The following is a 26,020-nucleotide window of genomic DNA, read 5'->3' as shown; positions in this document are numbered from 1 at the left end:
TGAATCGCGTCTCCAAATGATCCGTGCGCTGCCCCTCCAAGGTACATACCTTGAGCTTACTCGACCAGTTCCGTCCGAACTTTGGAAAGGTCTTCAATCAATCAAATCCAACACCTCCCATTTGGTGTCCATTGTCGTCGAATTCGATCCTCAAACCCTAGACTTCACAGGCGTGCACCGTTCCATAAACACAGACCTCATGCCCCTGCAATAACCTCTGATCGGGCCGAGTGGATTCTTTTCCTGCCGGTCTCAGTCTGTCCCCCCCGACAATCGACAACCACCCACAATGGCGACAGGAATGCCTGTAGGTCGCCGTCGGGCAGGGTCTCTCCAAATAGAAGCACAGCCCTTCCGAATCCACGAAGATGCGCCCTCCACCGAGGACACCGAGATGAACGAGAGCGCGTCCCAGGACCACGAGGAAGCAGAACAAGAAGGCGAGCTCTTGGAAGAAGACGGCCAGGAGTCCGAGTACTCGGAGAGCTCAGAAGAGGAGGCGCCAGCTGATGGCCACTTCCAGCACGACATGGAAAAACTACAGGACTCCTTTGCGGGCTTTCGAGAAAAGTACCGGCTGATCAAGCGAATTGGTGAAGGTTCGCGTCCTTCCGCCCCATCAGCACTTTCGCCGGGGTCGCCGTGTTGACCTTTGACTTCCAGGTACCTTTTCCACCGTGTACAAAGCCGAGGATTTGGTGTACGACGACCACGACAACTCGTGGGATCTGGACAAGGAACTAGACAAGTGGACGCCGCCGCCACTGAAGAGCTTCACGAGCCAGGCCAGCGAAACCCCTGATTACCCGTCGCAATCACAACGCCGTCGCAAGCCGAAATACGTTGCCATCAAGAAGATCTACGTCACGTCCTCCCCGATCCGCATCCTCAATGAGCTCGAACTACTGCACGACCTTCGGGGCTGCCAATCGGTGTGTCCCCTGATCACCGCCTTCCGTTCGACAGACCAGGTTGTCGCCATCCTCCCCTATTTCCGGCACGCAGACTTCCGCGACTACTTCCGCGAAATGACAGTGCCAGACATGGCCATCTACCTGCGGTCCCTCTTTACCGCGTTGCATAGCGTGCACACGCACAATATCCTCCACCGTGACATCAAACCGACAAACTTCCTCTACGACCCTGATTCGCGCCGAGGTGTTCTCGTCGACTTTGGTCTGGCCGAGCGCGAAAGCGTTGATAGCAAGCCCTGCCTCTGCCACGACGGTTCCGCTGCGCGAAAGGCGAGGCTGCAGCCGTTATACAATGGGGAACCAAAATCAGGATATGCTCGGGAGGACACACGCCCTTCAAGACGGGCTAACCGTGCCGGGACACGCGGATTCCGGGCGCCCGAGGTCCTCTTCAAATGCACCGAACAGACCACCAAGATAGACATTTGGAGTGCCGGCGTGATCCTTCTAACCATCCTATCTCGGCGGTTTCCCTTCTTCAACTCGGCCGACGACGTCGAAGCGATGATCGAAATTGCCACCATTTTTGGGTGGCGGCGCATGCAAGTCGCTGCGTTATTACACGGGTGTATGATGGAAACGACGATCCCCACGATAGGTAAGTCCGGGTACAGCTTGGAAAGCATTATCCTCTGGAGCACCAACCGGAGCGACAAGGAGAAGATCAGCGAAGAAGAGAGGCTGGCGATCAAATTCCTCTCACGATGCATGGAGTTAGACCCAACTAGGCGGATCAGTGCCGCGGATGCGTTGCAACATGAGTTCCTCCGCATGGGGCTTGACGAGTCCGCCGAGGAAGGGAGCGAGCTTGAGGATGACGAGGAGATGAACATGTTGAAGGTTTAAACGGAGCATTGGTTGGAGTTTGGTGTCAATGACCGCATCATGGTATTGGGCTCTACAGGCGTCTAGGCTCTATACGGTGGTTAATACCCTCATTAATGGCTATCACATCTGGAGTGCTTGCTCGTCGGGGCTCACGTGACTATTTCCTGTGTTTATCCAATCTTGCGGTGAGCAGCGTTTCATAGTTACCCAAGAACTTTCGCTGCGGTTGCTGCACCCGACTTGCAACTCGATTTTACAACCGCACCACCCTTTAAACCCACCACCTGTTTGACCGAGCGAACAAGCCAGCTTCGTCCCATGCACTGCACCTCATCATTTTATCCAACCCCATGATTCATTTCCTCCATGATGACGGAACCACAGTCCGAAACCGAGACCAAACCACCGAAAATGGCCTCTAAGACCCCCATCGACTTTCACCACCCCTACACACCATATGACGTCCAGCTCGATTTTATGCGCACAGTTTACGACGTCCTGGAGAAGGGGAACGGACAAGTGGGCATTCTGGAAAGCCCAACCGGCACCGTACGTCACACCTCACCTCACTGACTCAACTCACCCCTTCCCATTCCCACCCCTAGCACCCAAAACAGAAACAAAACAAACAAACAAACAAACAAACAAACAAAGACTAACCCCCGCCGACAGGGAAAATCCCTCTCCCTAATCTGCGCCACCCTCACCTGGCTGCGCGCCCACAAGCGCGCCCGCTACGAGGCCTCCTTCGACGCCACCGCCGCCGGCATGCGCGGCGAGCCCGAGTGGATGGTCGAGGCGGCGCTGCGCCGTAAGCGGGAGGAGCTGGGCAGCAAGTGGGAGGAGCGCGAGCGCGTGCTGGCGAGGGTGCGGGCAAGGGAGAGGGAGATGGAGGAGCGTGGTGGTGGTGGTGGTAGTGGTGGGGGTGGGAGGGAGAGGGGGAGGAAGAGGGTGAGGGTTGATGATGGGGTGGGGAGGGGCGGGGGGGTGGATGAGGAGAGGGAGTTTTTGGTTGCCGAGTGGGAGGGTGGTGGCGAGGGTGCAGGGGCGGGGGATGGGCTCGAGGAGGGTGGGTTGAGTAGGGAGACGAGGGAGTTGATGGAGAGGGTCGGTTTGGGGGGTGGGAAGAGGAGGGATGATGGGGAAGGTGAGGGGGAAATTGAGGATGAAGTGAAGGTTGGTTCTTGTTGCTACCAAACTCTACGGATGAAACTGATATTGCTAGATTTATTACACTTCTCGCACACACTCACAACTGACGCAGTTCATCTCGGAACTACGGCGACCGGCGTTTCCTCCCTCAATACCCACCGAGATGGTGTCCGGCACTGGGAAGGATGATGAGCAGCCAACCACAGAAACGGTCAAACAGCTTCCGTTGTCTTCCAGACAGAAACTGTGCATTAACCCCTCAGTCACAAAACTGGGGTCACTATCCGCCATCAATGACCGATGTACGGAGTTGCAGCAGTCGAAGACCAAAGAAAAATGCGCTTTCATGCCCAACACAGAAAATCTAAAGCAGGCCCATGACTTTCGGGATGCAGCCTTGGCAACAATCCCAGACATTGAGGACTTACACAGGACAGGCAAGGAGTTGCAAGTCTGTCCCTATTATGCCTCGCGGACTGTCATTCCAGGGGCCGAAGTCGTCACACTACCGTATCCCCTCCTGCTTCAAAAGAACGCAAGAGATGCCCTCGGAATCAAGCTCGAGGGAAATGTTGTCATCATCGACGAAGCTCACAATGTTATGGATGCGGTTGCAAACGTCTATGCCGCTGAGATCCGTTTGAGCGAGCTGAGAAGGGCGAGGCAGATGCTAAGTATCTATGTCAAACGGTTTGGCAAGAAGCTAAAAGGGGAGAACCGTGTCATGATTGCGCAAGTAGGCAAGGTCGTCGAGTCGCTCAGTGCGTGCTTGAACGACCAACTCGGCATCAAGGTAAGATGGATTCTTTCCTATTAAACGAGACAACGCTGACTTGATTCCAGGGTGACCAAGGCATTGTTGACTCGAACGCGGTTTTGAAGGCCCGCGGTGCAGACCAAATTAACCTGTACCAGCTCATAAGGTACATCCAAGAATCCAAGTTGGCATACAAAATCGAGAGCTATGTCAATCATGCAGAAAACGAACAGGAATCGTCATCTACGACATCCGGCAAACCCTCATCATCAACACCCGTTCTCCATATCCTCGTTTCTTTTCTCACCGCACTCACGAATCTAAGCTCCGAGGGGCGAATATTTTTCGAAAAGCTTGCCACCACACCACCGGATATCAAACTTTCGTACCTTCTCCTATCGCCCACGCACGCCTTCTCATCCATCGCGTCGTCCGCTAGGGCTGTCATCCTGGCTGGCGGAACGATGTCCCCGTTCGAAGACTACAAAGCTCACCTCTTCCCGACTTACCCATTCGAGAAAATCACGACGTTAAGCTGTGGACACGTTATTCCACCTTCCAATCTATTCGGTTGGACACTCGCCTCGACAACCCCCACCGCACCGGGCAACACCAACGCCGATTCATTCGAGTTCAGCTTCCAGAAACGGAGAGAACCGAGCATGATCCGCCAACTGGGCCTCGCTCTCCTCAACATATGCACCGTTGTCCCAGACGGCGTAGTCGTCTTCTTCCCCAGCCACGGCTACCTCGACGAAGTCGTCGCCGCCTGGCAGGTACCCGATACAACAACCCCGACCGCCACCACCCAGCCGACACTCTGGGACCGCCTCGCGGGCAAGAAAGCCGTCTTCCGGGAAACCAAGGGCGGAGTCAGCGAGGACGTGCTGCAGCAGTACAGCGACGCAATCCTGTCACCCACCCCACCACCACTGTCGGGATCCCAGTCCGCCGCGAAACCGCGCCGGCCGGGCGGCGCGCTACTCCTCAGTGTCGTCGGCGGCAAGCTCTCCGAGGGTATCAACTTCTCGGACCGCCTCGGCCGCTGCGTTGTTGTCGTCGGTCTTCCGTACCCCAATATCCATTCTCCTGATTGGAAGGCGAGGCTGGAGTATATCGAGGCGACGACGCTGGCGCGGTTGACGGAGGGGGAGGGGGAGGACGGAGTTGGCCCTGATGCCCCTGTACGCGGGGAGGCGGAGGCCCGGGCGCTGGCGAAGCAAGCCGCGAGGGACTTCTACGAGAATGCTTGTATGCGGGCGGTGAATCAGAGTATTGGGCGGGCGATACGGCACCGGGCGGATTATGCTGCGGTCGTGCTTGTTGATCGGCGGTTTGGGACGGAGAGGATCAGGGGGAAGCTGCCTGGTTGGATCAGGGCGGGAATGGAGGAGGGTGCTGGGGGTCTGCAGGGGCTGCTGGGAGGATTGAGTAAGTTTTTCAGGGGGAAACAAGAGGCTGCGTCGTGACCGAGAGCAGGTACTGGGGGGGGGGGGCGGGGGGGCGATGACCAGACGGAGCCACGCCTTCTTGAGATCTTGTCTCTTTCTTTGTCCCCCTAGCGAGTCTTTAGCACACGATGATCAGAACTTTCAGCTACTGGGTACCTCCTGAGTCCCTCGGAAGTGGCTCGGGTGCGGCTAAAGGGATCACACACAGAACTAGATGGAAGGACCGTCAGGTGTATGCTTTCCTCTAATAGTAGATTCGTACGCCCAAGTTGTAATATGTAAAACCCAAGTATAGTGTTGCTTTCTTGTTTTCAACTGGTCGATCTTTTCTCTCTTTTTTACCTAACGAGGGAAGTAATGCCGGCTTCACATCGGCAAACTCTGGTTTTATCTCTCGTTTTATTACTGGAACCGACTTGTTTGTCTTGGGGTGGTGGCCGTCTTGGCCGTCACGGCGAAGCGGTTGCTCCTGGGGAAATGCCATCTTGTCTGCATGAACCAAGCTGGGTCAAGTACGGTTCCCCGTGTCTCATCACGTCCTCGCACAATATCGTGGCCTGCGTATGGAAAACCAAAATGGGCAAATGGCGGCGACGCCAACCCTGAACACTCTCTCACATAGGATTGGCTTGCAACTTTGACACCATGGCTTCGGACACTCATTTCTCGCTCCGCTCCTGCGGTGCAGGGATGCGGGCTGCATGCAGTGCTCACCATCTCATCACAAGGAGCCGAAGACAGCCTCGTGCATCCCAACGTTGCCTCGGAAAGGGCGCTGGCGCCGTGCGTGCCCAGAAACGATGGAAGGCAAGCATCAACACACCGAGTAACTCGCCGTCGTCGTCAAGGAGACATGGGTCGGCCCGGGGCATGGTGCATAATGCCGGGGGACGGGTGATGCAAGGGCGGCACAGCTTGCCTTGTTCGGTCCCAGCCGTTTGCTCCTCAATCTCATTCTCCACCATGCGGATGCCAGAGCCTTTGAGGTCCGTCGTCGTGTTCTCCTTAAGCTGGAGGAGACTAGGGATTGATCTTCAATAGCGTTTTCGATTAATATTGCACCTCAAGGGGCCGTATCACGAGGGGACAGATCTGCGAGGTGCTGCATCGTGCTCCTGTCGGTCTCCCCGTTGCGACCAGTCTGAGCTTGCTGTCCCCTTGGGCTTGCATGATTCTAGCGCGTTCACGGAAGGCGGCCATGTCTGTGCGGCTTCCGGCTTTCGTTTCCAGTTACGGTGGGTGGAGACTCGGAAGACGGGTCGCGGGTGTGGAGGGGGGGACGGGTCGGGATCAGCATGGAAGGTTTCTAGAACTTCAAGTTCCGGAGAAGATCGGAGATACTCCGTACAAGGCCGTGGTTGGGAGAGGGTAGTTGTCTACTGTCTCGTTAGAAGTGACCCCTTCCCCGTTCTCCCACAAGCAGTTCTCTCCCTCCGGCCATCCCGGAGACTCACGGCTTCTCCCCACCCCTCCCGATGCCAAGCGATCTCGGTTTGTTGCGGACGGTGGAGAGTGGTATGCCAGGAGGCCAGTCGACCAGGGACATGACTCGCCAAGAAGTGGTACCGAAGGAATCCTGGGGAAGCCCCCTTGGCAACCCGAACCTGACGAGTCTAGCTCTGCGGAGACACCCTCCCGAGATCACATGAGCAAATTTGCGTCCTCACCGAAGAATGAAGGAGCCCCTCCTGTCCGGATGGCGAGAGCGGGCAGTTCCCTCTCGCCTCCACCATCCAGACCAGAGCCCGTCTCTTGAACAGCAGTCCAGGGCCATTCCCGCAGCGTCAACTATCCCCGGTTCCGACTGCCACCGGCTTCCTGGGATGCCCTTGTTCCGGCACTGAAACGGCTTGTCTCTGTCTGGTCTGGTTTTGGTCCGTCAAAGAGGTCCAAGCTGTGTGTGACTGCAGCACCCCCTTTCCATCTTGGCCGGGGGGCGGAATCCACCCTCATCAGTCCACCACGGCGCGTACACATTCTGGCCTCCTCTGCAACATTTCCATCCGCCCAAGACGTCACGACGTCAACTTACACATCTCTCCCACGGCATTTATTAACCGACATCGAAATAGTGGAGCTGACGGCATTCCTTGGTCCATCGAACCCCAGTGAGGACGCCCCAGCTGCTCGGTTTGGGTTTGCGATCACATTTGCCTAAATTCACCCGGTCCACAACCACCACCACCGTGTCAGAGGCAGAGCGGCCGACGCTGTGCCGCGCCCAATGGTCGGCCTCTACGACGACCCGTTCGCCTACGACGGCCCCGACTACACAGGCTATCTGGGCCAGGACCAGTTCGCCTCGGGGTCGTCCCCGGAGGACTTCCACGTCCACTCCGCCACGGAACCGCACTTTCCCTCAGCCGTCCATGGGCTCAAGGGACAACCACATCACCATCAACCATATCAACTCTCACCAACAGATCCCCTCGGCCCAAACTTCGACAATGGCCTCCCACCCGCCCATCTCCCCCGATCGGCACCTACCAGCTATCCTATCCCACCCGGCGGCGACGGCACAACTGGCGGCGGCTTAACCCTCGACACCATGGGCCTATCCTGGAACACCGCCAACAACAGCAGCAACAACAACAACAACAACAACAACAACAACAACCACAACAACCCATCCCAATCTCAACCCCAATCCCAACCCCAACCTCCCGACACCAACCCTAACAACCCCTCCGACACCCAACTGCACACCCTCCTCGCCACGCTGCAAGCCGAGCTGCACCAGACGGCGCGCGAGCGCGACGAGGCGCGCATGGGCCTGAGCACGGCGCGCAACGAGCTGTACGCGGCGCGGCAGGTGGAGCGGCGGCTGCGCGTGGAGCGGGACGAGGCGCGCTCGCAGGCCGACTTCTTCGGCGCCGAGCGGCCCAAGCTCAAGCAGGCCGAGGCGCGGCTGCGGCGGGAGCGGAACGAGGCGCGGATGGCGCTGCTTGCGCTGAAGGGGAAGGGTGGTGGTGGGACTGGGGCTGGGAAGGGGGTGAAGAAGGGGGGGGTGGGTTGTGGGGGTGGTGGAGGTGGTGGTGGTGGTGGTGGTGGTGCTGGTGGTGTGGGTGTGGGTGTGGGTGTGGGTGGGTTGGTGGCGGGGATGGAGAGTCAGGGGGAGGAGTCGGGGGAGTCGCCGCCGATGGGCATGGAGCAGGGTTAAAAAGGGAGGGGGGGTTGATACCAATTTGGGTGGTGTGATACCAGGCAGATAGGAGTAGGGAGGGAGTTCAAGTTATCAGGTTGGCTTTTGGGGGTTTGGCTTGGTGTACTCCGTGGCTTAAGCTGGGTTTATGTATGTATGACTTGATATGAGGATTTTGTACCACTTCGGCTTGTTTGGTCTGTTTGGAGTTAGTGATTACGGCTTAGGGGGTGAAAGCAATGGTCAGGCCGGCGAGGGGATGGCAGATTGTTCAACAGGACCACGGATTGGAAAAGGATAGGCACGGTACCTCCCTACGTTGTCAGTTGATTAAGCTACCTTGCCACATTGCGCTATGTGATGTGATCTTATGGCATGACGATGTGTTGAACCATCCGGTAGCTTGAAAACATGTTTGCTACTAATATGTGCCTCCGCGTGGAAATGCCGCCGTTTTAGATAGGCCAACGCCGCCCAATGTACACAATAGCGACCAATCCACAACCCTAATGTGCAGCCTGATGGAAACAAATGAAGTGATGTTCATACAACATCGAAATACAGAACACTGAAAACTCGGCGGGTATCTCATTTATCATCACTCCTCGCCCTCTGGAATATGCCCAACCAAGGACGGACTCGCCGGCTGGCCGCACCTCCCTGCCGGTGCCGTTCAGGGCCCTGGGCAGTAAGCCTCTCCTGCAGAGACTGGATTCCAAACCCCTGCTTTTTGAACTCGGCCAGTGCGTTCTGCCAGACCTTGCGCGGTGTCTTGGACGACACCGCTCCCCCAGCTTTGAGCAATATGCTGCACATCTCGTACCTCCTAGCCAAATTCCAACCCTGAGAAACATGGTACGGAACTACCAGAGCCCAGTCAAGCGGCGTAAAACCCTCCGAGTCGCAGAGGTTAGGATCTGCTCCGTTGTGTATCAATTCCTCCGCTAACGCGGGTGGCGCCACATGTAACGCTCGGGCTCGACATTGAAGAAGGGTGTCTCTACCATAGAGATTAGCAGGAGCATCTGGACTCCAGCCGTGTTGAAGCGCCAAGACTATTATGGTGAGCAGGGCCGAGTCTGGGATGCGGTACTCCTGCTCGGTTGCCGATTGTGAGCTTAGAAGACTGTTCCGCCAAAGTTGCTCGCATAACAGAGAGACAAGTCGGGGCTCCATGCTCGCGTCGTAGCCGTTCTCTAGAAGGAGACGTAGGGTGACGAGGAGCCCGTCGTTGAAGTTCGTTTGCAGGGGTGCGAGGACGAGAGCGCCGATGGTGGGAAAATCCCATGGCGTGCCAGAGGACGCAGAAACCAGCCTCCCCAATGCTTTTGGCGGGTTTTTGGCTATCCAGTCCTTGAGACATAGCGCCAACCCACACGATGCCACGAGGGATATGAAAACATTATCTCGATTCCAACTTCGTCCCTCAAAGAAGATGGGCGCTTGATCGATGAAAGGGATGCTATACAGAAAGTCGAAGTGGCTGCTTCCGGTTGTGGCCTCCGACTGCTGAGCGTGGTAAGCAAGTCGTTCCAACGTTTCCTGCGACCTGTACGTGAAGGCGAAGAATTGATACCGCCCCCGGGGCGGGGCGAACGAGACCAGCTCTTCAAACAGGCCGTTCACGGCCTCGACATTTTTCTTGGCCCAACATTCTTGCAGACTCCAGTACTTCAGATGGAATGAGTGCCCGTTTTCGTCAATGATAACGGCCGAGTCCCCAAGTACAATTCTCTTGAACGGAATGCTTGCAACAAACTCAAACACGGTCTGGTGCATTAACTGGGCGCGTCCGGCCAGGCCGTGCTGCTTGATTTCAACCAACCCTCCACCCCACGTCGAGATCTCATCCCAGATCTTTTCGTACCGGCTTTCTTCGTCGCCGTCCATCGCATGCGCAATTGCGAGTGCATCTTGCGCCTCTTCAAACGTTCTGCAGTCCGATATGAGAACGGCGTCCCGCAGCTCGACAGTGGACATATGAGAACCTTGCAGGCGGACAAGTAGCTCGAGCAGACAGAAAGCTTTTCGTCGATTAGAAGCACTGATGCGTTCAACAATTCGTTTGTAAAACTCGGAAAGATCGTCTGGTAGCCCCCAAAGCCTTTCCTCCAGCGCTTGGGGCGAAGCATTTGGATCCGACTTGACCATCTCAAAGAGCTCACCGAGAGCCAGCCTGACCCAGAGGAATACCCCATTGGCCCTTGCGATAACAGCCGGGATGATGCGGACAATAGCAGGGTGGCTAATGCGTGATGATACTAACGACCCTGCTGCATATGTTTCCATGTCGTGTCTTGTATGGTCCTGGAGTGTGATGCCCGGATATGTTGAGAAATGCTCTTTGAGTGTTTTCCAATCCCGACCGGAGAAGCATACTTTCACCCGTGTCTTGGAGGTGCGAGAAGGCTGCACGAGGCCTTTAAGGAATCGGCTTATCATGTGGAGACTTCCATCAAACTCATCCAGAGCGTCGAAGAAAAGTAATAGGTCCACTTTCGTCGTGTCTTGGTCTAGGATTCGCCGGAGAACCCTCTCCAGCTTTGCGATCAAGCCATCATTTCCCTTTTGGTACTCCTTGGCCACACTTCTAAGGAAGTTAGCCGTAGGGATGTTGTAGTAAGGAGCAAAGCCTGCAGCGAGAGACCTCACTGTTGAGTTCACGGTTTTGATGTCGCCATCGACTGCCCTGAGTTCGCGGCGGAGAACATGCTGTTCGGCCTCGATGTGCTTGACGGCAACAGCTGCAGACGGTTCCCCATCATATTCCCCTAGCTTGACTTCAATTTTACGCAAATCATCTTCGATAGTTTTCTTTCGTGACTCGCTCGTCTTTCGTTGTTCACGTAAGGCCCGGTACTTGTCCCACGTAGGCCGGTGCTGGGCTTGGTAGTCGACGTAGTGAGGCACAAGGGTTCTGGTAATGAGACCTCTTAGAATTCCCTCAAAGGATTTCTGGATTGCAGTGCCGCGGTAGTGGAAGAAGAAAGCAGCCGTAATTTCGAGTGATGCGGTTGTGGGGTTGTGAAAGAGCTCCCAAGTCTGCTTGTTCTGGAGGATGAACTTCATGAGCGTCGACTTCCCCGAGCCCGGTTTGCCGCGGATCCAGAATAGCTTCGGACCGGACCATTCTTGTACCCAGGTAGAGAAGACCGGTAGGTCGAAGATCCACTCGAAGGTTTCCACGAAGGGCTCGCTGACTTGGTTGATGCGGAGCTCGAGTTCGGACGAGTCAAGGGCAGTCTGCAGAGCTGTCGCATTCGAGTTAGTTTGGACAGCACCCCACAAGAAGATAGGTAGTTGACGTACAATCGATAGATGACAGTAGATTACCTAGACCTTCCAACTTCCGTTCTCCCTCGGTATCTCGCACAATTGCCGACGGCACACCGGGATCCGGCGGGGGCTTCGTTTGCGCTTCTTCGGGCGCGTCTACATGATGGCCGTCCGCGTTGCGGTGTTGACGGTGCGCGGGGTCGCATAGCTCATCTATCAAGTGTATGATGGTTCCCAAGTCGGCATGGCCCTTGGAGAATTTGACCATATTCGCATGGTCCTCGTTGATGGGTATGGTCATTGATTTGTTCTTCCGCCAGTGGTAGCATGTCGCTGAGTCGAGGTTCACCAGAACGGCGGGGGTACCCGTCCTTTCCCAAGTACCACTGGGCCGTCGCTATAGAGAAAGGTAAGTCTTGCGGTCAAAATCAGCGGGATACATGCTTACATACCTTCACTGTGGGCGACAATTTGGTTTCGTAGGCCCAGTAGACAGGCGTAGTCCTGAGGAACGAAAGGCTCTCAAAACGTTTGTTCAGTTGCCGGACATAGTTGCCCCCGTTTTCGCGCGACAAGTCTTGCAGGAGGAACTCGTTTGCTTCTCCCTCGGCCATGGTCATAAGATGGCGTTGTTCCATGCCTAGGCTAGGGACTCCAAACATGATGGTCCCCATCACATTGTCAAGAACGCTGGACACAGCCGCATTGCTATCAGCCATTTCAACAAACGCCTCTTTAAGTACCAGCCCCCCGAGGCTGTGGGCTAGAAAAATGATTGGCTTCGCCGATGGAGAATTCCAACCGCCCGATTTCAGTCGGAAAACCAGACTTTGGGCAATGTCACTTATAGATTGGAACGAATCACTGCGCGTAAGGCTGGAATCGTAACCGTAAATAATGCTCCGGATGCCAGGCACAAGTCGAGGCAGAGCGTCCCTGATCCACATGAATGTTTTGTCGCGTCCCCGGGGCTGCCAAGATCCGAAGGGGTGGCTCGCCAGGCCCGAGATAGCGATGCAACTGATTTCACAGCCTTGGGTTAGCAAAAAAAAAAAAAAAAAAAAAAAAGAGAAGAAAAAAAGAAGAGAAAAGAAAAGAAAACTGAAAGTAGGTATCGGAGAACGGAAATTGACTGCCTACTCGGCCCGATGGGTGGTTGGTGGGTCGACGTCGTTGAGGACGGTCATGCCCTTGAAATGCGTGTCGAGAAGCAGGACTTGCCCTGGAGCGCCTTCGGGGAGGGGAATCGACCACTCATCTTCACCCGTGGTCTTCCGCAGTGAAGGAGGAAGTGTTTCGAACTGGGCAGTGGCCACCTTGCAGAGGGAGTCGTCCCAAATGTCGGATGTTCTTGCCAACGAGTACACAAGAACGTGCTCGACGGGAATGTTCAGAGCTCTGCCGACAAGCCGGCTGGCCTCGGCCAGACTGGAAACATGGCTTGGCAGGTTGCGAATCCGGAAAACTATCCGGTGCCAGTCCTGCGCATCCATGTTCGCCCCAGGGCGGCTTGGTTCTGCTCACGTTGCTCGTGCTCACGATTGTGGTGAACTAGAAGTGGGTTGGTTTCCCCGCAATTTGGGCAGCCAGTATGGAGGCGGCTTCGGGCTCCGGCTGTAAGAAAAAGAAACCCCCCCCACAGATAAGTTGCGCACACCCCAAAGCACCTCAATCTGGAAATTTTAGCCAACCACATTCCTTCGTAGTTGCAGTCCTCAATTCGACCAAGTTGCAACTGGTCTGATCACATCATTCCTTAAAACCCTTGGTAACAATAGGGCAATTGCGCCCAGTTCGATGTAGTCAATTTCACGGTTGCACCCAGTTTAAATAATACCAATTCCATCCTGTGAGCGCCGTGCCGCGTCGGCGGCCGGCACACCCCCGGCACACCCCCGGCACACCCCCGGCACACCCCCGGCGGCAGCGCCCCGCACGCGCAGCCTGACGTTGGGGTCGAGTTCCGATAGCTTGGTGGTCTCGCGGTGGTTGTGGCTTGGAGCTGATGTTGGGTTGGTGGATGAGATAATAGGGTGTGGTGGGCTAACATGTTGGGTTAGGCCTGGAGACCAAGCTCCTCGCTCATGTGCGGCCATTACCGTGAAGAACAGTAACATGTCACGGCTCACTGATTAATTTACAAGACCACAGAATCATTAGAGAACTTGAGCTTTGGTATTACTTAATACACGACAACTACCTTACCTATCTACCCCATGGGCTAGCGACGTCTACGAATCGTTAGAACGGAACGTTCGGTGCGAAGTGAATTGCCGCATCAAGTACTTGACAAACTCCGCTATTATTTGAAGACCGTATCCTATTACTGGTACAAGCCGTTATCGTTTTGATATTGAGTTTGACGCCTGTTCGTCGTCACTGAGCGAGGAGTTGACCCGCCCCTCGAATCATGATACTACCCCCTTAGCTGCCGTTTTGTTGCTAAACCTATGGAAACCCCTGTCCCATCAAGGTAATGACTGTTGTCTATCACGAGATAACATAACTGTGCCCAAGCATGTTGTGCTTTTGACCGTCTCGCAAAGTCCGGGTGCGAGGTCTTGAATGTTCAGGTGACGGAAAAAGGTTAGTGTGACTTATTATCACCAGCATAGCTGCCCCAAGCTCCCTTAGAGTGATGGCGCCGGAGATGGTAAGCTGCTGTTTTCCCGCTCGACCCGAATCACTCGTGTCCCGGCGGCTGACCGGCCTCCTTGCTCGGACGCCGAGCTTCGATTGTGTCCTCCTGGCAAGTGCGCTCCGGACCGAGTGCCCGGCATAAGAGTGGGCAGTAGGAACTCAGCTCGGTAGGGGAGGGCCCATATTATCAACAAGGTGGCCAGACCATTGTCGCTACTTCGAACTTGTGTTTTCGGTTTCTCGTGACGTTCGTCGTGGCTTCGTTAATGGGGTTGGCCAAGCCAAACCCATAGGCGTACTTCGTCTCGTTTGGTGAACCCGCAATCGCTAATGCTGATATTCGTGCGAGGTAAATGGAAATGGAAATTCCAATCTGGTGTGCTCATCCCTTCACTTCTCGATTGTGACCTCCGTTGTCTTGATGATTCCTTTAAACTCGGGATCATTCAGCGGCAATATGGCGTCCTCGATACTCTCTCCGCTGGCTTCCCCTTTGACCTCTGCGTGTTCGGCATGGATGGCGGTAGTTGAGAAACCCGAGTCTTTATGAGCTGCCGCAGACCAGTGTTTCTGTCCCTTGACCAGTTCGAACTGCCCCGAGACAGTCGTCTGCCGTAGGTATCTCCGTGCTGAGTTCCCAGTGACGGGAAGTCGGTCGAGAGCTTTACCCGCTCGATAGTAGTTTGCTCCTCGGTAGGGGTCGAGGGTTGTGGATAGCCTGAGGGCGCGGCCGAGAAGAGGGCGGAGGGTCGGAGCGCACGCGGCGATAATGCCGATGTCGAGTTGAACCCTTGAAATATGGTTAGCGCGGGGGAAGGGGGACAGGCAAGCTCAACCGCTGGAAACTGAACTTACGATCCAAAGAATGGAGCCCATGGAAGACTGCAAGACAATTAGCCAGGGCGTGCTGCAAGGGGGCTACTTTGAGAGCTTACAAGGTTCCATCGGTTTCGTAGACGTATGCAATGATGAAGATTGCTCTTGCTATTCCCAACCCTACCGCACTGCCCACTGGTTAGGAGGCCACGCAAGCACCGGGATAGGGGAAGCTTCTCACCAATATCCCCCACTAAGAATAGCGATCAGGTATATCCTCACACGCCTCTGGAGTTGCAAACTCCAGATCAGGGGTATAGGCAGCGTGGCGAAACAGATATCGGTCACGATGTTGCATGCTAAAGATCAAGGGTGTGAGGACAAGAAGATGTGTTCGGTAGAATGTAGAGGTAACTAACCGGCATTGAACAGGCCGAAATTCCGGTAGATCACCCTGCTGTAACACTTTGGTCGAAGTGACGGGTTCCACTGCCCTGCGATGGGCTTGCAGTAGGTCAGGAATGTGATAAAGGAGAAGAGGGTGTAGAAGCAAGTAAAGGCTGTCACCAATATTTGTCAACAACTTAACAACAACAGCTCGCAACCCAGGGACTCAGTAACTCAGGGGTAGCCTCGTACCGATCAGAGCCCACAAGATCCTGTTGTACCAGCTTCCCCTGCTCAAACGGAGCAGCGACAAGGCAATTGATATCTTGAGGAACCCGTAGGCAAAGCAAGCCTCAACGACGGATTGGAAGAACTGGGCTTCGAGTAGGGTGAGGAACTCTTTTGGTCGTATGGTGTCGATGTGTCTTCCGTAGCCGTTTCGACACGCAATAATCCACGAGGCGAGGCCCCCTATCCCGCATAGCTAGGTACATGACGATCACAATGGTTAGCGCGCTGTGCTGGTAGCTCTGATCGTACGAGAAGCTTGTTGGCTCACCACGGCCAAGACCATAAAGACATCATCCTTGCCGAAGGAACGCGACAAGAAGGCGCGGGTATAGAACCGAACCACCGCCGTAACAAACGCCAGACTCCAAAAGACGCAAACAGCTGCGGTAAAAGCGGTGGCGTTGTTTTCGGCGGCCCGTACTGGGTCGATGATGAATGTGAAGTTTCCTGACGACATGGTCACAGCTGCTGGCAACAACAGCACAGCAACCGCCCTCGGCGACGACGACGATGACAAGAGGAGAGCGGGGCGGAAAGGGTAAGGGGAGCCTCCTCACCTAGGCAAAAAGCGGGCGCTGGACGGGCTCACGCGCGCACAAAAAACCCAACCAAGCTTTGGACTTTTCCCTCATGCAGCGCAATTCATCCTCCCGCCAACAGGACGCAACCGTCCGGCCCCATTCTCGGCAGTGCTCCGAATTAACTCTAAATTGAAATCTGGGGTACAGGGCAATGAGCGGAACGGCGAGCCAAAAGCAAGGGGGCTTGAGGGGTACATGGGTCTTCGGTATGGACCTTGGTTCGTCTGAGATTGGTACTGCTACGTCAGGCTCAATAACTTGGGCAATACTGCTCGACTTGGCGGCATTTCCAGGATCGGCAGGCAGTTCAGAGCTGCCCTATGAGAAGGGGGGACCCAGAAATGGGAACAGGAAGTGGTTATTAACAGAAGTGCTTGCTTTTCGGAACTTTTGGCTAAACTCGTGCCGACCCCCCTTGACCAGGCGGGCCAACCAACGTCCCCCTCTGAGATCGGGATGCCAGATTTAGTTCAGGACCAGCCGCCCGTGTCGATTCTCTTCGGTTACCGCTGCCGCTGCTTGCCGTCTTCCGCGGGAGAGTTCTGATCCGCTGCGGGCTCATGCGGTGCGGGTGAGACCCATGGATCAAAGCTTCCTGCATTCGATTGTTGCTTATCTGGGTAGCTTGACAAGGTCTACACAGGTGTACCGGTAATCAGGAGGATGCTTGACGGAAGGCTTGTTGGCCTATTAGCCTGTTAAACGCTTAATATGCCGGTTGGGAATGAATACGTCTAGTAGACATTTCTACTAAGTTATCTTTTTCACGAGTGTTGCCCTTACCCTTTCGGCTATCAGCCCGGCTCTCACGTAATATCCCATACTCGCGAGCGGTACGAGTTGTCTCGGTCGGTACCTTGGTAGCTACCGCTACAAATTCACCAACACCCAACACGTGCGTACCTATTCCCCAGCACCCACCACATCACCTCCTAACATGGATTCTGATATGGATCACAAAATGAATTCGATGTCAAGTCTTGCACAAGGCTCTAGGATAAAATTCCGCACACCAGATAGAGAGATCGTTGTTTGACGTGGCTGGCTTCGTTGGGCCTCTAAGCTGACACGCAGCACAGAGCGGCCGCAAATGTTGGGTGGCTCAGAAGGGGTGTTTTGACTGGGCACGCCGCTGATAACAATATGCATTAGGCATTTCTGCGATTGGTATTTGAATGCTTTTCAGCCCAACTTTGCCCAATATAAAGAAGACAAAAAAGAAACTCAGCAATCCCATCTGATGCAGTCTACTCCCTGACCTGAAAGCAGCTAAGAACACAGCAGCAGTTTCCACCAGATGTAACAGCAAGTTAGTCCTTCTGTCCCTTGATTGCCAGCCCAAACCGTTAGACGGCAACAAGGACATCAAAATTGCGATATTCTGCGCACTACGCCACGAGCACGATGCCGTATCGCTCGTGTTCGATGACGTGTGGGGGGAATTCAGCAGGCACAGCCCCTATACAACGGGCCGTATTCGCGAGCACAGAGTCGTCCTCCTCTTGCTTGGTGGCTCGGGCAAGGTGAATGCCGCGAGGGTACTAGGAAATCTTGGGTTCCGCCGCAGCTACCCTGGCATACAACTGGGCCTTGTTGTCGGAATCTGTGGCGGCGTACCTCAAGCCAAGGGCGAAAAGATCTTTCTGCGCGATGTGGTGATTAGCGAGGGCATTGTGCAATACGATTATGGCAAGCAATATCCCGACAGGTACGAAGGCAAGGACGACGTCGTATGCAACTGGTGTGCATTGACTAGACACTAGGTAATTTGCATTGATAGGGGATCTTTGGCATGAACTTTTTCGTCTTCGACACCGAAGCCCGCAAGATTGTCATTGCCCATGACTTTTGGATCTTCGTCCTCGCCTGGCTGGGCCTGTCATTCCTGACGGGGCTCATATTTCTGTATACTTGGTGGAAAAAGGGGCGGGACGGGAAGAAGAAGGCCGAGGCTTTGGCGACTGCTATCGAAGATGGGGCAGGAAAGAGAGCCGGGACGGAGGTGACGCTAGGTACGGGGACCGGGGTCGTAGCAGTTGATTCTAAGACATGGCGCCAGTGAGGTACTTAAAACGTGGAAGAGCTCGTACAGATACACTCCTCACCATCTTCATCTCCTCCAACGCAATCCCCTCAGTCTTCTCTTGAGAAAGCTTGATAACCGTACCACCGTACCCATCGAAAACCCCTGCTCCACTGCTTCTATCTCAGCCCGCACACAATCCGCATGCTCTTCGAGATTGAGCCCGCCCGCAATGCCGGATTGTTATTCCGTGCTCGGTTATAGAGATAGCCGCGGAGCAGCAGCAGCCCGGGTCGCACGGCAGAGACTTTGTACATGTTCCACACGTGCTGTATTAACCCGCGGCATTGTTTTAACCTGGAACCGCTTTGGAGTCAAGAGAGACTGAAACAGTTCATGATAAGTTGTCTTGACGTTCATGAAAGGTGATAGAAAGGCCGAGCCTTAAGCTTATGTTGTGAGCAAAGCAGTAAATCCTTCTGCAGTAAATCCTTCTCTAGTGCTCATCTATCATTTTGGCTAAAAGGAGAGCGGTAAAAGGGGGTCCGAGTATGACGAGGGTCTCCAATTCAAGATGTAAGTAAACCGGCCGATCGCTCAACTCACCGCTCCTCTATTGACTCTACCTTAGCTCGTGGTCTTAAACATGTCTCCAGTTGGGAGAAGACATGCGCCAGCTACCCAGGGTGGTGGTGACCAGTTCCGTTAGTATCACGCGGGGTCGTAAAAACACAGGCAGCTGCTTCTCAGATAAGTCTCATGTTCAATTGTTGGTCATAGTACAGGCATGAAATTGGGTAGGTAGATCTCGTCTCTATTTCTCAAGGTAGGTATGATACATATAGGTCGCCACTTGGTTCCAGTTGACCGGGAACCTTGTTTATTGATCCCCCAAGTGCCACGCTTTCGCCTACAGTTTCCCCTGCGACCACCACAGAATCCCTGGCACTCAAGCAGAGGAACCCTCCCGCGCCAGGATCTCGCCACGCTTCTTGAGCCACTCGACCTGTTCCGACTCCAGAACGGATTCCGACCCCTCCCAGCGGCCAAGCAACTCTACTACAAAGCCGTTGAATTTCTTGTAGAGGTCCTGGACGCACGTATGTCCATCGGGTTGCTTCGGCCCCGGGGTGCAAGACTTGCCCAAGACACGGCCCATCGTCTGTAGCAAGAGGAGGATGCTCGAACGGCAATCCTTGGCCTCTACCGGGATCTTCCCGACGACGCCCTCCTCCAGACGCTTGTTGATGTAGCTGTCTAGTAAGGCATTGCATAGGGCGCGGTTCACCGCGTTATGGGGAAAAGGGGATCCCATTGCCCGTTCGAGGAACTCGAGCCCCGGAATGTCAGACATCTTCTGGCAGCTGATGTCCGCTACGAGCCGATGGAAAAAGTCGAGGGCGGTCTGGATCAGCTCTAGCTGGCGCTTGCCCACTGTGTCGAGAAGTTTCGGAAGCGATGTCAAGATTCCAACGGCATCGTAGGCCAAGTTCACTTCGCTGACCATATCGGCCAGACTCGCCGGCGTCAAGTCCGAGGCGAAGATGAGCCTCCGAACATAGTCCTCCACCACCCCTACGGCGCCCAACTGCCAGGCCAGTTCCAGCTGGTATAGGAAGCCCGAGCTCAAGGCCTCGGGGCCACCGCGGATGCGCGAGCGCAGGCGGGCGTGTGCGAGCCAGTCGGAAACGAAGGGCTGCAGCAGGGGCAGAGTGCCGTACCTATCGGCCGTGGCGACGAATTTGGAGATCTGGGTACAGATGCCGTTGATGTCTGGATCATCAGTTGACCATGTCGGCACCATGTCCGGCCGGTCGTAGATGAGGGCCAGCTGTACGAGGATAGGTAGCGGCTCGTCGTCGTCGGGCAGTAGGACGATCCAGTCCTCCTCCTTATTGGTGGGCCTCTGACGCTCCTTGCCCTCAGGCCCGAATATTGTTTCTTTCCAGACCGGCGAGGCCCGTTCCATAACATCGATAGAGACCCTGTAGCGGTACGTCCGTTTGCGGTGGGGTGCGTTGTGGTCGGGGCCGACCACGTCAAGCAGAAGTTGGCCCTTTTTATCGAGGACGAGGAACTCCTTGATAGGTGACTCTTCGGCAGTGGGGGGTGCCTGGGGGGTCGTGGAAGCAGCATCGTCGGTCGTGGAAGTGACATCGTCGGTCGTGGAAGCGGCATCGTCGATCCGGAACACCGTGAAGTCCATGTCCTCTATGTCTTCGGGCGTGACATCGTTGGTCATGAGGACCACGGACGGCATGCCCGCTATAGTTGTAAACCTTGGTGTGTAAGACATTCTGAGGACGGTTAATGACTGGTCGGAAATGGAGGTGGATCAGTACGATGAGGAAGAGCAAAGATCGGAGGTCTTATACAGTGTGGTCTGGTTACCACTTACTTTTCTGCTTTGTTGTGGGAAAATGACGGCAATTTATGTGCAAGAATTTAGCAGCGTTCCGAGACCGTTCTTTGTCTTTTTGGGGAGAACAGTCAAGTTTTGGTGCTTAGAACAAGTGTGCTGTGCGGGTCAAACGTGGTTGTTGTGGTTGTGGCCAGAGCTTGTGAATAATTAAAGTGAATAAAGTTGCCGGATAATGGAAGTTCCAGCTGTGAATCGGATACTTGCTTCCACGTTGATTACCTGACTTTCTTCCGCGTTCTTCCGATAAGGCCATCTGCCTCATTCATCGGCGGCAAATCATGATAATAATCTAATAATCATGATAATTACCAGGTATCAAATCCCTATACGCATAGTGAAGATATCAAGCAAACTCATCCCGTATGTTCCATTTCCGACAGACCAAACACCCTCTTCCTCTTAGCCCTTCTCATTATTTTCCTGACTTCTGCTTTCCTCAAACCAGACCGGCAAACCGCCGCCCACGCAAACGGACCACGGCGAATGACTCACCAGGCCACATCCATGATTCCAGTCGGGTTACACAGTAGGTAAGGTACCTACCCAAAAAGTAACAGCAAGGCATTACCATTTAGCCAGTCGGTGTGACAGCGACTGCACAATCTCCCCAGCTCCCGCGAACGCGAGCTCATCCATGATGATCCATCGTCTCAAGCCACAGAGCCTGTGACAACCCAAAGGTATGAGCCCGACGACAGGGGGGAAAGTGTGATTGTTCCCTCTGATTGTTCCCTCTCTTCATTGCGATACTAAAGCTGACTACCTACGTACTTATGGACTCACTTCATTCAGTAATTAGCAGAAATCCCGTTCAAGATCAACCCTCCATGTCCCTAGTAGATTGGCCCGATTACTGAGCCAATCAATCTGTTTCGGTTCCACGAGTTCAACGAGATACCAGGGGTTAAACCGGGCTTTCAAATGGCTGCGCAAGCCATAGAAGCCATAGCTGGCGTGCTGGTGGCACCACTGGTGCCCCGGGAGTGGAACGGGTTCGAGATCGTGGGACGCGCCGATAGCAAGGTCCATCTTGTCCAGCAAGTCGTCGACGCTTATATGAACATCCTCGGCCCCCCTCGGAAATCCCTCCTCTGGCAGACGGCCCACGATCTCGCTAAGCACAAAAGCGTTGCAGCGGCTTCGCTCCAGGGCGTGGCGTCTCCGTAGCTCTAGGATGATGAGCGAGTTCTTGAAGTACGGTACCATTCCTCGTTCTACGGCCAGGCGTCCATAGAAACGGCCCCAAATATGTCGCCCACGCAAAACATGTTTGTGCTTTTGCTGAGGTCGTCCATCATTCCGTTGTCGTTGCTGAGGCCGTCCATAAATTCATGGAAGAAGTCTAGGGCGGACTGGGTCACATCCTGCCGAAAACCTGTGATGGTGCGGAACACGTCCCGGAGAGATAGGGACATCCCGATACGAGGCCCGTCCTCTGCGGCGGCGAGCAGCGCTTCCAGCCTATCCCCCGGCAGCTCAAAGATAAAACGCCAGATAGTCTCCGTCACCACTTCTTTTTGTCCCAGCTGCCACGCGATGTTTAGCCGGTAAAGCGGCCCGAGGGGGTCGTCTTCACTACAAGTATAGTGGGACGGTTTGGTGTGCGGTACCCACTCGTGGACAAAGGGCCAGAACAGAGGTATAAGGCCGTACTTGTCGGCCGCCGAGAGGATGCTCGAGATGGCCTCGAAGGACGCGTGATGTACATGTTTGCCTGACCACGTCGGTACAAGGTCTAGCCGTTCGTGAACAATGGCGAGCAGCACGGCTATAGCCATCGGCTGCTCGTCTGGGAGCGCCACCACCGATTCTTCACCGTTGGCTGGCTTCCGTTCCACCCAAGGCCCAGAGAGCATCGCTTTCCACACGGGTGAGGCTCACCTCATGGCCCGGGAACAAACCCTGAAGCGGTACACTCCCCGAGGCCGCCATGCGTGGTGGTCAAGGGAGTGAGTGACTTTGCAGACAGCAACAAGGATGACAAATGGCAGAAGTTTGCAGCAGCGACGGCAGCTTCCGCGGTAAAGGCCCTGTTACATCACATACCAACAACATTCAAGTAGTTGAATACTTTAGGATCTTGGTGGCAAAGCTCAGGTGTCTTTCATGATTCACTACTAGCTAGGTACCTACCTACCCGCCAACACTCCCCTAGCACCCACCACACCACACACACACTCACACGCACCCCAACACCTCCCCCCCGCCCTCAACCTCCTCCACCACAACCCTCATCCCAACCCTGACCAACCCACCCGCCTCCACCGTGCCCATCACCCCCGCCGTGCGCCCCACGATCCGCCGCTCCCCGTCCCGCACGATAAACTGCTCCTTCAAGCCTGCCCGGAACCGGTCGATCTGCGGGCATGGGTTGCGCAGACCCTGGATTACGACGACCGCGTGTGGTGTCTGGAGGGTTGTGGCGGTGGCGTTGTCGTCTTCGTCGGTTGTGCTGGCGGGAGTGGTGGTTGTGGTGTTGGTTGTGATGGTGGTTGTGGTGGTGCTAGGGGTGGTAGGGGTGGGTGGTGGGGGGAGGAAGTGTAGTTTGGTTCCTTTTCCTAGTGCGAGGAGGTCGATGCCGATGGTGGTGACGTTCTCGCCCATCTGGCCGGGCGCGACGTCGCAGGCGTCGAGGATCTCTTTGGGGATGAGGTGCACTTGGCGGAGGTTGGGGGGAGGGGGTGAGATGTGTAGGCGGCTGCGATGTTGGACGGCTAGGATTGGGTGGGGGTGTTTAGTAGTTTATAATAGAGGGGAGATTAACAGGTTGGGATGCGTGGGTTAGACGTACTGACGCCGAGGTGGCAGTCGCCTTCGACGCCTAGGCCGGCGAGGAGGTTGACCTCCGGGACGAGGGTCTTGGTGAACTGGTGGGAGGCGGAGAGCGCAAGAGCGTGGACGGACATGGTAGTAAGCAGAGAACGGGTTGAGTCTTGGTCTGGGTGTTTTTATTGCCAAGGTCATATGGCTAGACGTGTTTCCATGTGAGGGGATGAGTTGGGCATTTCGGGTGACGGTGACTCACGTCAAGTGACATGCCAATGAGATGGTTTACCAATGGGTATCCGGATAATATGTGCCGCTTTGTCTCAAGTAGCCGTCTTAACTCCGGATGGTGCCATTGTGTTATGATAGGAACCATAACGCCTGGTGCATCACGGGCTCATAGCCCATTTTTGATCTCTATTGCGGGTGCTGCCTAAGGTAGGTAAGGTACCTACCGTAGGTAAGGTACCTAGGTAAGGTACCTAGGTAAGCGGACGACACTGAGTTTCGCTTAATAACTGATGCCTCTTGTTGTTGGTGTTACTTCATGGACTTTTTCGGGAGCCCTCCATGTAGATATTTCTAGCATAATTAGGAGCTAAAAGGATGGGTTGGGGATCAAAGCTAAATCGTGGCTGTTCTTGAACAACAGCCGTTATTACCTTAAAGAGGACTGAGTACCTACCTACATAGTTGGCACAGCTTCAAAGGACCAAACCCAACGACTATTTGGTCATATTTAAATCAAAGTATCCGAACCATTGGACGAAAGGCCGCGATGCAACGACCCCCCACGGCACGGTTAACGGCAAATAAAGACCCAAAGTCAAGTGAGCCGGCAACACCAACGAAGCCACCATGGATAATCGTCCAACCATCGCCATCAATCGGCGCCGCAACCGCGTCGCCTCCAAGATCCGCAACCCCGCCAACACTTCCCGCTTCACCATCAACCACAACATCCGGCCCTTCCTTAACAAGCTCCGGGAGGAGGCGGAATTCAAATCCAAAGCGGATGCGGTCAGATGGCTCAAGTCGGACGAGGTGTTCCCCTACTGGCGCGAGTTCAAGCGGGACTGTCTGCAGTACCTGCCGCAGATTAGAGCCAAGTTCTCGTACCACAGCCCGGTGACGCGCCGGTACAGACTGTGCGTGTTACGTGCCCGGGGGCTCCTGTCGAGCCGAGCCGTCAGCCGAGTGCTAGGCGACGAGCGCCTGGCCAAGAAGCTGCGGCGGTCCGTCAGCAACAAGACCAAGTGGTCCTTCAACTGCCACGTCGCCTGGTTTGTGTCCCGGGTCTACTATAGGTGCTGGGAGGCGAAGAGGGACGCGGGGACTCTGTACCCGCCGGCGTACTGGGCGGGGTCGGCTGACGATGGGCAGCAGCCGTGGCGGTGGGTCGAGGTGCTGGCGGATGTGCTGATGACCCTGTCGATGATCGAAGAGCGGCAGCCGGGGTGGGGCGAGGTGTTCGGTGAGGAGGAGGATTAAGAGAGCGAGGGGGGCGAAACGGGGCTTTGGACCAGGGGCTTTGGACCAGGGGCTTTGTTGTTGGTGCTCGCCGTTTTGTACTCACGCTGGGCGGCCGACCTCCCTGAATATATCTAAATATGATTAATGAACCGATCCAAGACTGAATTTAGTAATTACTGAGTGGGATGGTGTTAATGATGAGAATAATTACCCTGCGTTGTGAACTATGATTACGATGATTACACGAAGTGCTTGTTGCTGCTGTTAGCTATTTCTAACACCAGCTTCTCGGACAACGTCAGGACAACGAAGGGAAAATGGAAACGGAATTGGGATTGGATTGGGTACCGAGGTACCTATGATCTGCTCGCAGCTGAGTAGAAAGTAACTCGGTACCCCCTGAATCGTTCCGGACGGATGTTGGGTGTTGGGCGAGGCCGCTCGGTTGTGTCATGCATGGTAGTTGACTGTGTCATGATTCTACCTTTACCGTTGTGACAGAGCACAGGACTAAAACTGTTACATTCAGGCCTACCGATGAGATCGCCAGTTATTCTGCCACTTCATTGCCGTCAACGAAATGTTCTTGGGAGAGGGTTAGGGTCAACCCCTTTTCATTGCACTTCCCGTCGACTCCCTCCGTAGTACACGGGGGAGGTACCCGGTGGCGCCAGGGGCCACAACGCAAGTTAACTTGGGCATTAACTGCGCCGTTTCTGCACCTAAAAGTGCATTCTCTCCTTGAACCCGGATTTCCGCATCTTTGCCAGCTCGGGCGAGTCAACGTGCGAGCCAAACTCCAAGTCACCCACCCTCCTCGGAAAACGGCCGAGGGTGGCTGAGCCCAGGGTGTCTCAACAAGGAAGGTCAAGCGATGATCCCCCGCGAGGTTCCAAGAGAGTGCTGACACCCGCACAGGAGCACGTGGACCTCCAGTGAGTGTCACGGAGACAGTGGAGCATGAGGCTCTGGTTAACTTGGCCAAACTAGGACTCTCCAGGAGTTGTCTTTTGTCACTGCTAGGTGGGACTCCTCAGTCCT

The 26,020-nt window shown here is 55.0% G+C and overlaps 10 protein-coding genes across 10 annotated transcripts; 5 read left to right on the top strand and 5 right to left on the bottom strand.

Annotated features, from left to right (window-relative positions):
- Positions 1 to 79: 79 nt before the first annotated feature.
- On the top strand, positions 80 to 1,987 carry B0H64DRAFT_427907 (kinase-like domain-containing protein). The gene is made up of 2 exons (XM_062805818.1): positions 80 to 599; positions 664 to 1,987. The coding sequence occupies exons 1-2, from the start codon at positions 290 to 292 to the stop codon at positions 1,818 to 1,820; spliced, it is 1,467 nt and encodes a 488-aa protein (XP_062653687.1). The 5' UTR covers positions 80 to 289; the 3' UTR covers positions 1,821 to 1,987.
- Positions 1,975 to 5,181, top strand: B0H64DRAFT_368989 (helicase C-terminal domain-containing protein; the record flags this gene model as incomplete). Its single annotated transcript, XM_062801996.1, has 4 exons — positions 1,975 to 2,351; positions 2,475 to 2,978; positions 3,028 to 3,747; positions 3,798 to 5,181. The coding sequence occupies exons 1-4, from the start codon at positions 2,169 to 2,171 to the stop codon at positions 5,178 to 5,180; spliced, it is 2,790 nt and encodes a 929-aa protein (XP_062653686.1). The 5' UTR covers positions 1,975 to 2,168.
- Positions 5,182 to 6,934: 1,753 nt separating this feature from the next.
- Positions 6,935 to 8,458, top strand: B0H64DRAFT_453150 (uncharacterized protein). Its single transcript, XM_062807229.1, has one exon. The coding sequence runs from the start codon at positions 7,387 to 7,389 to the stop codon at positions 8,320 to 8,322; it is 936 nt and encodes a 311-aa protein (XP_062653685.1). The 5' UTR covers positions 6,935 to 7,386; the 3' UTR covers positions 8,323 to 8,458.
- Positions 8,459 to 8,659: 201 nt separating this feature from the next.
- B0H64DRAFT_368987 (uncharacterized protein) lies at positions 8,660 to 13,171 on the bottom strand. The gene is made up of 4 exons (XM_062801995.1): positions 12,721 to 13,171; positions 12,033 to 12,600; positions 11,614 to 11,977; positions 8,660 to 11,555 (listed from the first exon to the last, which is right to left on the bottom strand). Exons 1-4 carry the CDS (start codon positions 13,071 to 13,073, stop codon positions 8,893 to 8,895), a joined length of 3,948 nt encoding a protein of 1,315 aa, XP_062653684.1. The 5' UTR covers positions 13,074 to 13,171; the 3' UTR covers positions 8,660 to 8,892.
- A 1,439-nt stretch (positions 13,172 to 14,610) lies between these two features.
- On the bottom strand, positions 14,611 to 16,171 carry B0H64DRAFT_332751 (uncharacterized protein; the record flags this gene model as incomplete). Its single annotated transcript, XM_062801067.1, has 7 exons — positions 14,611 to 15,010; positions 15,076 to 15,102; positions 15,156 to 15,224; positions 15,278 to 15,395; positions 15,456 to 15,596; positions 15,676 to 15,907; positions 15,983 to 16,171. 7 exons carry the CDS (start codon positions 16,169 to 16,171, stop codon positions 14,611 to 14,613), a joined length of 1,176 nt encoding a protein of 391 aa, XP_062653683.1.
- A 1,333-nt stretch (positions 16,172 to 17,504) lies between these two features.
- Positions 17,505 to 18,443, top strand: B0H64DRAFT_436912 (uncharacterized protein; the record flags this gene model as incomplete). The annotated part of the gene is made up of 4 exons (XM_062806211.1): positions 17,505 to 17,704; positions 17,746 to 18,025; positions 18,076 to 18,307; positions 18,388 to 18,443. Exons 1-4 carry the CDS (start codon positions 17,700 to 17,702, stop codon positions 18,441 to 18,443), a joined length of 573 nt encoding a protein of 190 aa, XP_062653682.1. The 5' UTR covers positions 17,505 to 17,699.
- Positions 18,444 to 19,104: 661 nt separating this feature from the next.
- Positions 19,105 to 20,870, bottom strand: B0H64DRAFT_413545 (uncharacterized protein). The gene is made up of 2 exons (XM_062804988.1): positions 20,717 to 20,870; positions 19,105 to 20,632 (listed from the first exon to the last, which is right to left on the bottom strand). The coding sequence occupies exon 2, from the start codon at positions 20,612 to 20,614 to the stop codon at positions 19,268 to 19,270; it is 1,347 nt and encodes a 448-aa protein (XP_062653681.1). The 5' UTR covers positions 20,615 to 20,632; positions 20,717 to 20,870; the 3' UTR covers positions 19,105 to 19,267.
- An 868-nt stretch (positions 20,871 to 21,738) lies between these two features.
- On the bottom strand, positions 21,739 to 22,831 carry B0H64DRAFT_64298 (uncharacterized protein). The gene has a single exon (XM_062808554.1). The coding sequence runs from the start codon at positions 22,594 to 22,596 to the stop codon at positions 21,955 to 21,957; it is 642 nt and encodes a 213-aa protein (XP_062653680.1). The 5' UTR covers positions 22,597 to 22,831; the 3' UTR covers positions 21,739 to 21,954.
- An 87-nt stretch (positions 22,832 to 22,918) lies between these two features.
- On the bottom strand, positions 22,919 to 23,756 carry B0H64DRAFT_427900 (pyruvate kinase-like protein; the record flags this gene model as incomplete). Its single annotated transcript, XM_062805817.1, has 3 exons — positions 23,532 to 23,756; positions 22,988 to 23,454; positions 22,919 to 22,954 (listed from the first exon to the last, which is right to left on the bottom strand). Exons 1-3 carry the CDS (start codon positions 23,644 to 23,646, stop codon positions 22,919 to 22,921), a joined length of 618 nt encoding a protein of 205 aa, XP_062653679.1. The 5' UTR covers positions 23,647 to 23,756.
- Positions 23,757 to 24,064: 308 nt separating this feature from the next.
- On the top strand, positions 24,065 to 25,471 carry B0H64DRAFT_413539 (uncharacterized protein). The gene is made up of 2 exons (XM_062804987.1): positions 24,065 to 25,110; positions 25,191 to 25,471. The coding sequence occupies exon 1, from the start codon at positions 24,365 to 24,367 to the stop codon at positions 24,995 to 24,997; it is 633 nt and encodes a 210-aa protein (XP_062653678.1). The 5' UTR covers positions 24,065 to 24,364; the 3' UTR covers positions 24,998 to 25,110; positions 25,191 to 25,471.
- Positions 25,472 to 26,020: the final 549 nt, after the last annotated feature.

This window comes from Chaetomium fimeti (assembly GCF_033439085.1).
Source record: "Chaetomium fimeti strain CBS 168.71 chromosome Unknown B0H64scaffold_15, whole genome shotgun sequence".
Lineage (NCBI taxonomy): Eukaryota > Fungi > Ascomycota > Sordariomycetes > Sordariales > Chaetomiaceae > Chaetomium > Chaetomium fimeti.
This window is presented reverse-complemented; position numbering and strand designations above follow the sequence as displayed.